Source organism: Marmota flaviventris, chromosome 13 (genome assembly GCF_047511675.1).
Source record: "Marmota flaviventris isolate mMarFla1 chromosome 13, mMarFla1.hap1, whole genome shotgun sequence".
Taxonomy (NCBI): Eukaryota; Metazoa; Chordata; class Mammalia; order Rodentia; family Sciuridae; genus Marmota; species Marmota flaviventris.
Genome location: NC_092510.1, coordinates 50687215 through 50700330, shown reverse-complemented (window position 1 = coordinate 50700330; position 13116 = coordinate 50687215). Strand labels below are relative to the sequence as shown.

At 31.9% G+C, this 13116-nt stretch overlaps 1 protein-coding gene across 1 annotated transcript in view; it reads right to left on the bottom strand.

Annotated features, from left to right (window-relative positions):
* Nucleotides 1-13116, bottom strand: part of Ccdc171 (coiled-coil domain containing 171) — a 398124-nt gene that overhangs the window by 219315 nt on the left and 165693 nt on the right. Inside the window, exons 15-16 of the mRNA XM_071600432.1 lie at nt 12258-12425; nt 10589-10777 (exon numbers count right to left, since the gene is read on the bottom strand). Coding sequence (XP_071456533.1) covers nt 10589-10777; nt 12258-12425 — 357 coding nt within the window. The remainder of the gene's footprint in view (nt 1-10588; nt 10778-12257; nt 12426-13116) is intronic.

Genomic DNA, 13116 nt, shown 5'->3' with positions numbered 1-13116 from the left:
GATAAAAGAGTATGGGAAGTACATTAAGAAGTTGCTCTCTGAACACTTCAGCTTCTTGGATGCTTTCCCCTGAACAGAGAGAAAACTGTATTTTAGACATGGTTTTCATGTTTCTATACTATACCTTAATTGCTTTACTTATTCCAACTCTTGTCTAATACCTAATCCAGCTACACCAGGGGTGGTACTATAAGAAATGGAGAAATAGAGACATTATAACTTAACCCCAACCACATCTCCACTGATGGCCAAGCTATGGTAACAGTAGTCTAGCAATAGAACTATGTTCCAGAGCTCCAGGCAAATGTCACTAGCAAAGCAAGTAATGCTCCAGAAGGAACTTTTTAAAGGAGGAAGAAAGTCTGAGAAACAATAGCGAGGTGAATTGCTTAGAAGCAGATGTGAAGACAACTCTCTTAAGGGTTTTCTTAAAGGCAACCTTTAAGGAAAAAAACGTAACACTCAGGCTGTAGCTAGATAAAAAAAAAAGAAAAGCATTTAAAAGTAAGAGCCAGAAAACAGGATAATGTTCCAAAGAAGTACAAATAATTCAGAATGCCTGAAGAAAAAAGGGGATGATAGAAACTTGAGAAGTAGGTAGATAACAGAGAATTGAGAGACCTATGTGCTAAGCTGAGGAATTTAACTTTATGTGAAAACTATAAAAGACAAAAAATCCTGGAACAGTACTATACTTGGCAAATGAACGTAAGAATTGGAAATACTTCTAGGAGTAGCAGAGTTTCAGGGCATGTAGGTAGAATGTGGAAAGCAAATGGAATCACAAAGGTTAATTCCGTAGTCTCTCCAAAATCAATTCCACCTGTTCAATTAAAGGAAAACTATAGAAAACCTAAAGATAAAAGAAGCGGACTAATAATAGTTGAGTAAGTGGAAATAAAATTGAACCTCTGTGTCTCAGGCAGAGGTGTGTTTTCAATAAACAACATTTTTTGAACCAAAAAAAAATCTTTGAAAGAATCGTTTTGCTAATGATATTTTATATATTTCAAAACAATATGCAAAGTCATTAGTCAAAATAAAATGGATTGTTGAAGAAAAGCTAAAAGTAGGCCCCTTATGGCAAAGATTAAGTTCATTTTAACACATGACAGATCTCAAACTCCTTCACAATATACAGTTAGTCACTTTCAACTAGACTCTGAGGTTGATAGTTTTACAGATAATGAAACTGAGGTTTAGTGAGGTTAAATAATTTGCCCAAGGTTCCTTCATCTGGGTTTACCTAATCCTTTTAGCTAAACTTGATGTCTTTAGTCACCAAGGTTTTCCCCTTCAGTCACATCTCGCATGCCTTCCCCATAAAGACTTCACCTTTTCCCGCTATCCTCAATTTGATGAAAAAGGAGAGGTTAGTCTGCTTTTCTACCATCCAGACATTAGTATTACTACTTCTTTTCACAATTTAACAGGATCTCTAGCACCCCCAGGCCCTTTCCCTTCTTTTTCCCCTGTACTGTTCAAATTCTAACAATATTTCAGCTCCTATCTATTCTATGACACTTTTTACTACCATCATTCTCTTACAACTGATCTTGACTTTTGCTGAACTAAATTAAAAATCACTGAACAATTTAATTCCTACACTGCTACTTACAAATTTCATATGTGTATATCTACTCTCTCTCAAATATAATAGACTGCTAGTTCCTAGAGGGCAGGAATTATTTACTATGGAGTCTGTCATCATGCTCTAAACCCTATAGGTATTTAGTAAATATTGAATGAATAAAATAACTCTTTATAAAATCATCCCTAGGGGCTAGGGTTATGGCTCAGTGGTAAAGCACTTGCCTAGCATGTGTGAGGCACTGGGTTCGATTCTCAGCACCACGTATAAATAAATAAAATTAAGGTCCATCAACAACTAAAAAAATTTTTTTTCAAAAATTATCCTACTGTTTAGCACACAGTTTTGCCCATAATAAGCACTGAATAATACCTAATGAAAGAAAAAAGCTTTATGATGTAAAGGAAAGAAAACTATATTTAAAAAGAGAGTTACAAATATAATTTGGAACTTGTCAGCATGTCAAAATTCTGTTTTAAATTAATTGTGACTTTCCACAGGGACTTTCAGAGGTATTGCATTATTTACTGTGAATTATTCTTGAAGAACAAAGCCTGTTTGATGGTGAAGCTGGAAACCACTATAGAGCAAATTTGCCTTAAAAAAAAAATCCAGTGTTCTCCGCCCAAGGAGATTAAAGGACAATATTTTTTAAGCAAACATAAGGAACATCACTTTCATATGGCACAAAAGCATTCCTAGTACTGAAATAACCTGTTCCTTGGTGTATTTAATATCAAAAATAATATTCTCAAATTCCTCCCTCAAAAAAGCATTCTTATCTTGAAAAATTTTTTAACTTAAAAAAGAATAGGATATCTGAATATCTTTTACACAGATCTTTTTAGTATATCAAAAATACTATATATAATTTCACTAGTTTTTCTTTTCTTGCTTTTCTTCAAAGTGCATCCAAAATGATGCTTCTTTCCTTAGTGAAACACCTGCCCTACCTCCTGAAATACAACCTTTCAGGGACACCTAATTGGCTTCCAGAATTCCATAAACTTTTGACACTTTGGGCCCAAAATTAAAACACTTCCTTAGAAGTAAAATTCTTTTTTTAATTACTCAACTTTTAGTTCTTGTTCTTCAATTTGACACACTTGCAAACCGGACATGCAATGACACACAAACATCAAAGAATTTCATTTAAAATGTCTTATTTGTACAAATTATTTGTCTTTTATGTAATGGCAATATTGAAAAATATAACAAACACATATTCACCTATTTTTCCTATGAGGTGAATGTTTCTCTGTTAAAAATAAAGAACATCTTGTAGAAAAACCAGAACCCTTATACATTGCTGATGAGAATGTGAAATGGTGCAGCCACTTGCAAGAACAGTTTGGCAGTTTCTCAAAAAGTTAAACATAAAATTATCATAAGATCTAGTGATCATCTATGTAGATACACACTATATATGTGACTATTTATATATACAAACACACACATATACACAAACTCTGTAGTGATTATTTAACTTAACACTATTTTTATTATGTAAATTTTAGCAGGTCAAAATATATGTGCTAAAAATGATATGTGCCTGCTTTTAATCTTATTTCTAATACGATACAAATTATAAATTTCCTTTGAATAAGCCATGCCCCAGAAAACCAGTTTTCTTTATCATTAGACAGAATAAAAAGTATCAGTCCAGGAAAGATGTTTGATTTGTGGACCGTTATATTACCTAAGACTACTTGGAAGGTTGGCAGTATTATCTGAATTCTGATCCATCCCATGTCTTCCCATCCCATGTTTCAGATCCTGGAGAGGACATGGGTTGGCTTAAATCTCCTCCATGAAGCCTTCTCAAACTTCGACAACTTCCTCTTCTAAATTTATAGCATTCTTTTGGCATTTAATTATGCACAGCCTTCTGGTAAACTTTATATCATATAATTGCTCATGTGCCTCTCCAACTAAATATTACACTTATTGAAGAAAGAACTATGTATTATACCTTTTTGCTTGTATCAAAATATGAAACACAAAGTCCTACAGATGACATATAACATTTTTAATTAACAATAATTAAAGAATTATTTTAATATTCTTACCATGGTAGATAATTTAAAGTAGATGTATTGTACTAAAATTTCAGTTTCTCAGGAAAAAACTAAGAAATACAAATTTGTGTGGATGGCTAACAATGTGGAACTACTTAGTTTTTTCATACATTATTATCATGTTTAATTATTAATCAATCAATAATCACTTGGAGGCGTGGAGTTGTGGCTCAATGGTAGAGTGCTTGCCTCGCACTGGATTCCATTCTCAGCACCACATAAAAACAAATAAATAAAACAAAGATATTGTGTCCACCTACAACTAAGAAAATATTTTTAAAAAAATCATTTGGGCTGGGGTTGTGGCTCAGCAGTAGAGCGCTGGCCTAAAACATAGGAGGTGCTGGATTTGATCCTCAGCACCACATTATAAAGAAATAAATAGTATTCTGTCCAACTACAATTTATATATATATTTTTTTAAAGAGTTACTTAGAAATATGAGTTAAAGGAATAAGAAAATGAAATGTCGTTAGACCTATTATCAGATATTCCTTTAAATTCAAACATATATTTCTAAAAGAAATAGTGCTACAGTACAATACAAAAAATGATTAGAAGTTAAAGATAGTGATAATGTATTAAAGTAGTCCATACATTCACTTTGAAATTTCTGAATGCCAAACAATGTGCTCAACATTTAACATTGGTTATCACCATTCTAATGCAGTCCCTAGAACTTCCTTGCTACACAAACTTGTTACCAGTTGTCTGAACCATAGTTTCCTCACTTGTGAAATAGAAATGATGCTTAAATGACCTATCTCCTATGGCTGTGGTAGGGCTTAAGAAATAAGTTACGCGAAAGCATTGAAAAGTCTATTGAACATTATGCAAACTCAACTGACAGCATCAGATTAAACAAAAACAATATCTAAGACAAGTATGTGAAAATTACAAGATTTTTCCAAACTTTCATTAGAGGTACTTACTCACACCAACTCAGTTCATCATAATTTCCTATGCATACAACTGTACCTAACTCTCTGTGAAGCAGCATGTGTAACTTAAGGAACAATAAACCTCAACAATATCAACAACTTCCACTTTAACCTCTGAATATTTTTTAGAATTCAGTTAAACGGGAAAAAGTTCCAACCTCTAATAACTTTTAAATTACTAAGCCAGATTTCTTGCCAAATGCACTCTCAATAACAACATAAATACAATGCAATGTAATATGATAAACCTGAATTTCTTTCCTTTTTTATCTCCATTATAAACTCATTTGATTTTACAAAAAGGTCAAGTAAAGCTAAAGGGTTTACAATAAACATTACAACGTGTTACTCTTAGTTAACTGATAGTGAAAACCCTTTACTTCTAGAAGGAAATTCTTGTTCTAGTAATTTAATCTTCTTCAGATAGAAAAGTGACAACATAAATACTAACATGACAAAAGCAAAGTTAGTAAATGGAACGGAATGTGGCATTTGGCCCAGATGTTTCAATAAGCATAGACACTCAAGATGTATTTACATGATGGCTCAACTGCATTTAAATTCAAGAATTACCCTACTATGTGGCTGGCAAACTTGACCTAAGTAAAAACATGCTGTAATACCAAAAAAAAAAAAAAAGGTTATTAGGTCTACAAGTTTCATTTATCTAATAGCATTTAACTGTTTAAAAAACATTTTTATTCAAAAATTTTACATGTAACTTCATTACCTTTTTTTCAAATAAAAGTAATTCAAATCCAAATATTTTTTTTATTATTATTATTTAACCATCTGTCTTTCACTGATTTCCTTACAATAACCAAACATTAGATTCAGGAGTGCACAAGTCAGTCATTTGTTTACCAGCAGATGGCCTCTACTAATGGCTATGTTCATTCTGACATCAAACATCCCTACAACCCACAATCCTATGAAATAACTATGGGTTTTTCGCACTCATGTTCTTATCAATATAATCTTTAAGTGCATTAAGTAATATAAAATGAAATTATTTTATTTCCATTGCAGGTTTTTTGAGATCAGATCTATAGAATTAATTATAAAAAATTTCTGAAATAAAATTTATGTCTTATAATATCCATTATAATACCACTTTACCAAATATAAAACCAAAATGAATGCTGCTGTGTATTCCATTATATTTGATGAAAATTCAAATATGTGCATAATAAAGAGTATATGCCACATTAATGCCCTTTGAGTGAATAATAAAAATGATGGCTTTAATTTACAGTCACATGAATCAAAACCTATAGTGTAACAAGTTCTTCAAATTAAAGTCTTCAGTGGAACTTCTCCTAAGACATTAGCATTTATGATGATAGATGATTCCCTTACTTCAAAAGTGAATTGCTACAGCTTCCTACAAATCCAGAGTAAAATAAATGTGTTCAAGATACTTATAGGAAAAGGAGAAAGTTAGAAGACTCATACTACCTGAATTAAGGACTTAAAAAAAGCTACATTAATTCAACCAGTATTGAAAAAAGGACAGGCATATAAATAAACTTCATTACAGAAAGGCCAGTCTTTTTAACAAATGGTACTGGGAAAACTAGACATCCACACACCCACCCCAAAAAAGTCACCTGAATGTAAATCTCAGATATTTACAAAAGTTAACCTGAAATTGATCATGGGCCTAGATATAAAATCTAAAACTATAAAATGGCAAGAAGAAAAAATAGTAAAATATCTAATGACCATGCACTTAGGCAAAGAATTCTTATATGCAACACCAAGAACAACTTATAAAAGGAAATGTTAAAAATATGGTCATCTGTTTTATCAAAGCTGAAATGTTCCTTTGCTCTACAAAAGTACTACTAAAAAGATGGCAGAAAATATTTGCAAATAACATATCTGACAAATGACAAATTCAAAATATATAAACAATCCTCAATATTCATCAATAAGAGAACAAAAATACAATTAAAAATAGGGCAAAAGACCTAATCAGATAATTCGTCAAAGAATACACACAACAAATAAGCATATAAATAAGTGTTCAATTTTTTTAACTCATTATAGAAAATGTAAATGAAAACACCAATGACATTCCACTATACACCTATTAGAATGACTAAAATTTAAAATGAAAACACATGGCTGGCACAGATGCAGAGCAAACAGAACTCTTATACTGATAGGGAGAATTCAAGATGTTACAGCCACTTTGGAAAACGATTTGACAGTTTAAGTTAAATATACACTTACCCATTCACAAAAGAGAAATGAAAACTTAGGATCACATAAAAAAAACTCCTCATGACTGTTTAATGCATCTTTAGTCATAATTACCCCTCAAGTTTAAAACAACCCAAAGATCTATCAAGTATACTTCTGGATAAACAGTTGTACAGGTATACAACAGAATATTACCCAGAAATAAAAAGGAATTAACTACTGATACATGCAGAACATAAATAAATCCCCAATATATCTTTCTTTCTTCTTTCCTTTCTTTCTCCCTCCCTTCCTTTCTTTACAATACTGGGAATTGAACCCAGAGGTGTTCTCACTAACTTCCCCAGGCTGACCTCAAACTTGCAATTCTCTTGCTACAGCCTTTCAAGTAGCTGGGATTACAGGCAGACACCACCATCCCCAGCCAAATATATATATTTTTAAGTAAAAGAAGCCTGACTCCAAAGGCTTTTTTTTTTTTTTAGGTGGTAGTGCTGGGGATTGAACCCAAGGCTTTGGGCATGCAAGATAAGCACTCTACTGACTGAGCTATATTCTCAGCCCTCCAAAGGCTATTTTTTATTCCATTTATGTAACATTCTAGAAAGGGTACAACTCTATAGATACACACACACAAAAAAAAACAACTATGATTCCCATACATGGTCAACTGTTTTTTCACAAATATACTATGGCTATTCCATGAAGAAAGGAAAGTGTTGAACTAATTATGTGAGAACAATAAGTGTAGAGGAAAAACAAACCTTAGCCTGTACCTAAGATCACACACTCCAATTGCAATTGACCACAAACTTACATATAAAAACTAACGCCATAAAACTTCTACAGGAAAACCTTGCAGTACTAAAAATTTATGGAGCACATAAAAATAACCAAAATAGAAAACTACATATAAGCTTGACTTTGTCAAAATTTTAAAATTTGTGATTATCAAAAGAAACATTAAAATGAAAAGATGAATGAGAGATAGGGAAAAAAGACCTAGGAAACATATACAGATCCTCCTAAACTTATGATGGGGTTATGTCCCAATAAATTGAAAATGCATTTATTACAACTGAACTATGAAGTATCATAGGTTAGCAACACAGTACACTATTATTTACCCAGTAATCATGACTGGGAATGACACCTTGCTGCCACTGTCCAAATAAGAGTGTACCATACTGCATCTCACTAGCCCAGGAGCAGATCAAAACTCTATTAAATGCAAAAAAAAAAAAAAAAAAAAAACCCACAAAACTCTACTGAATGCATATCAGTTTCATATCATCGTAAATTCAAAAATTCATAAGTAAAACCATAACTTGAGGACCATCCACATACAACAAAGGGTATGTACACAGGATATATAAAGAACTCTTTCAATTCAATAATAAGATATAAACATCTCAACCTTTTAAATGGACACACGCCTGAAGAAATGTTTGATAAATTAAGATGAAAATCGCAAGAAAGTGTATGAAAAGTTAATCACCAAGAAAATGTAAATTAAAAACATAATGAAATGGGGGTTTTTTTTGGTACCACAGATTGAACCTAGAGGTGCTTAACCACTGAGCAACATTCCCCAAGGTTTTTGGTTGCCATTTTAAAACTACTACAATGCCTAAACTAAAAGACAAAACTAAATGCTGCAGTAGATCTAAAACAATGGAAACTTTCATATGTTGCCAATGGGAATATGAAGCAACATAAGCATTTTGAAAAAAAAATTTTGGCAATTTCTGATAAAAATACTTCTACCTCATGACCTGACAATTGTATTCTTAGTTAACCAAGAAAAATGAAAACGTATGTTGATAAAAGACTTGTATAAGCCAGGCATAGTGGCACACACCTATAATCCCAACAATTCAAAGGATCACAAGTTCAAAGCCAGCCTCAACAATTTAGCAAGACCCTGTCTCAAAATAAAAAGAATTAGGGATGTGGCTCAGTGGTTAAGCACCCCTGAGGTCAATTCCTAGTACCCAAAAAAAAAAAAAAAAACTTGCATAACAATGTTTGTAGCAAGTTTATTTACAAAGCCAAAAATTGAAAAGAACTCAAATATGTATCAATTCACATTCAATCAAATTGTGAGGTAATGGGGCTCAGTGTTTGAGCACTTGCCTAGTATGTATAAGGCTCTGGGTTCAATACTCAGCATTAAAAAAAAAATGCAGTGTACCTGTAAAACCAAATACTACCAAGTTATAAAGAAAACTGAAACTACTGATATAACATGAATAACATTATACTCAAAACCTTAACATTGAGTGAAATATGCCAATGACCAAAGACTAAATATTGAATTATTTCATTTATATGCAATTCAAAAACTACTGAAACTAACCCATGATGACAGGCATCAGAGCAATGGTTGCCTATGAAGAATGAAAACTGACTTGGAGACAACACAAAAGAATTTTTTGGAGTAATGAAAAAGTTTCAAGTCTTAAGTAGGGTAATCATTACATGAATCTTTAATCAAAACATCAAATTACATACTTGAGATCCATGTACTTTATATGAATACACAACCAGTGAAACTCCACAACACGTACTTGTATGATATGTCAAAATACATTCTACTGTCTTCTATAACTAAAAAGAACAAATAGAAAAAAAAAGAAAGAAAAATCCATGTACTTCACTGTATTTCAATGTTATCTCCAAAAAAATAAATTGTTTGGGTCTTTTATAGACAACACATCATATAATGGTCTGCACACAGTGAATAAATTACTACTCTTATAAAGCATATTTATTGATTCATTCAAACTCAAATAGAAAGGTCTAAGTTTATATGGAGTCCTTAAGTTTGAGAAAACAGAGTAGTCTGATTTCAAGCACTATGAAACCAGTTATTGGCAAATAAAAACTAAATACATACATAAATAAATATACATCTGTGTATATATGTGTGTGTATATGTGTAGATGGATTTTTTTTTTTAAATAAGACTTGCCAGTGTAACCCTGAATGAACAAAATTAAGACATTAAATACCAAATGAATCATGGGAAGAATCACAACCTTCTGGCTCCTAAGAACCTATCATGGAAACAGAAGTGGCCTATTAATAAATATAATACCAAAAATATAAATATATACACAATTATCATTTTATTCATGATGAGTGGGAATGATAGTTAACAATATATATAATGTTAACAATAACTTATATGGGAAAAACATGGTTAACAACCTATAACTTCTATTCTCTGCCAAATCCAACACAGAAGATACATTTCAAAGTCAATTTTCTTGCAACAGTGCCTATAATTGTAACCCTAGCTCTTGTATAATGTTATTAGATATAACAAATAACATTACCAAATGAATAAAATGATAGTTCTTGTGGAAACCCCCATAAATGTAAATGGAGTAAACTGGATAAAAGGATAATTACACTAACACTGACAATATTTAACAAATCTTTTAACCTTTTATTTTTAAAATAAAAGATATACAATTTTAGCATTTAATTGAACAGTGCATTCTGAGATATTTTAACCAAAAATTTATCTTTCCAAATTTAAGTAAAGACAATCTTAAGACACACACAAAACACCTATCTGTGGGTTTGTACATGTTTACATGATCATATGATGTGTGTGTGTGTGTGTGTGTGTGTGTGTGCGCCTAAACAAGTTCTGTGGGGTTCTCATAAAGTTTCAAACTGATTTGGAGTTGGTATGAAAAACATGTGAAGTGACCAAACTGAGTAATCCATTTTTTAAAGCTTTTTGTACAGTAGCATACCTGTGCCCTCTTCTGTACCTCGAGGAGAAGTTCAGAATACTGCAGTTCCAGTTCCTTCTTTTGTTTGTGCCAGCAGCTCTCTTGGGCTTTGATCTGTTCTGCCACTTTGTTAAAGGTGTCTTCCTGAGTCTGTTGAAGTTCTCTCATTGTGTCAGATTTATTTTTACAGATATACTCTAGATGGCTTATCTATAAGAAGAAATTAAACAGAGTGAGACATACTAACAAATCACTTCCACCACAAAAACACTCCATATTTTCTACTATATTTTATTTGTTAATATCATCTGAAATTTTTAAGTTAAAATGTAAATATTCTAATAGGAATTATCATATTTTTGCAGAAAATTATAACATTTTTAGACTTAGACAATAAATTTTTATTCTTTTCTTTATGATAAAGTTATTCATTCTATAAATCAATTCTAATGAGATGATTAAGAAGCTATTCTTACTTCAGGAACCAGAATTCCAGCTATTCAGATATCTCAATGGGAAAGGAAGAATTCAAAAGAGAATTACAAATCTGCAAACATTTTACACATTATAAAGCTAAATATTCCAACCATTTAATTTAACAAACACTGAAAAGAAAAATATTATCTTCTAAAGTTTATGACAATTAATGATGTTCTGTGAAAATTTTAACCATTACCATCTCAGAGGGTTAAAACACACCCATTTTAATTATCAGTAATTTTAAACCAATTATATATATATACATTCTCAATCACAAACAGTATCTGTGCTTCTTACAAGTTAGTCTCTCATTTCTCAGTACTTCTCAATAGGATCAAGGTAAAATGTTCAACAATAAGAAATCTCACCCTGAAATTGGGCTGTTTTATTAGTTCAGAGATTTTTTTAAAACTTACAGTTTTTCCCTTCCTGTCTCTTAAGAGCAAATGTCATTTTAACTACGACTGAGAAAAGACCAAATAAACACAGTTCTAACCAGTTCAACAGACTCAGGATAAGAAACAATACCTTTGACATTGACATATGTTGATCTTCTAAGTCATTAAAAATTTCTGTAACCAAAAGCAGGATTTTTCTTTATTGGAAAAATTCCTAGGCTTGTGAAATGGTAAAGTGACCATAAAAGTTTACTATTTTGTTCTACAAAATATACATCTTACCTTCTAAAGCATGGATTGGGTTTTCTCATATATAGATTGTTGTGTTTCAAAAAATAAGTCATAAGCACAGAATTTAAAATTTTCTAAGTGCTTTTAAAATAACACCTCATATTTTCTAAGCAAAGAATTTTAAGATTATGTTTTTGAATAACTGTATCCTGTTTCTATTTTATGCTAACATAAAGAGTTGGTTTATTAATGTAAATGACTAAGTTCTTTGAATTGCTTCATCAGTAAGATTAATTTATTTTCTTTTAATTAGGTCCCTGTGGCTAATACTGGCTAGTAGTATTAGCATGTCCTGCTCAGAAAGTGGAGCTTAGAGACTTCATACAGACTTCAGTCACATTTACATGCCCACAGCAATGGCATCAAACTGAGTTGTAGACAAGCCATAATTAATGGTATTGAATTATTAACATCCAAATTCTTTTTGAAATAAGATGAATGTCAGCCCCTCTTAATGATACTGTGATGTGGACAAATGTCACTGAATTTAATAGAGGTATCTGGTGCCTGAGGACAGTTACCTTCTCATTAGCCCTGTTGAGGTCTGCAATGAGGGCATCAACATTCTCCTGCAAGATTGCACAAAGCTCAGACCAAGAGAATTTATCCAACATGCCTTCTGGTTGTTTTATGAGCACACAGCCTGCTACCAAGTGCTGATACAAGGTATGAAGGAAGGTTAGCTTCTCCTGCAAGAAAAAAGACAAATTAATTTGTTTGTAAGCATTATAAGAAGTAAGACAGGAAATACAAATAGTAAAGAATTTCTTTTTAAAACTTTGAAATTAAAATACTCAAGTTTCAGATACTGTCCTTTAATGAGTTTTTCACATTCAAAACCAAGCATTGATAGACTACTTGGAATTCTTATACTTGGTATTCAAAACCAAACTTTGTGTAGAAGCCAGAAGACCAGGGTTCAAACCCCAGCTTTGCTGTTCATGAGAATGTGGTCTGAGTAGGCACCTTGTTCAGGTCTAAGCTCCCTTGATATAACATGAGGTGTCCAGATTCATAATTTTTAAACCTTTCTAATTGGAAGTCAGTATGGTAATTCTATAGTTTCATGCTTATATTTTCTAAAACATGTAAGTCAAACAATACAGAAAAGAGTGTTATTCAACTCTGATGAAGAAAAAGTTATACCAATATCTGTACTTTACATGTACACAATTACTTATCTTTCTTCTTACTCCAGAGAGTCCAGTTTCCTTACCACTTATAGGAAATCTATCCCAAGCCCCTTAGGCGAAGTACACAGTGATATAAAAGATATGGAAGAAGGACTCATTTGTTTTTCCCACTTATAAGTTTATACAGTATGTGCCACACTGGGCATTTGTAGGTGTTTAAACATTACAGGCAAAAAAAAAAATGTGG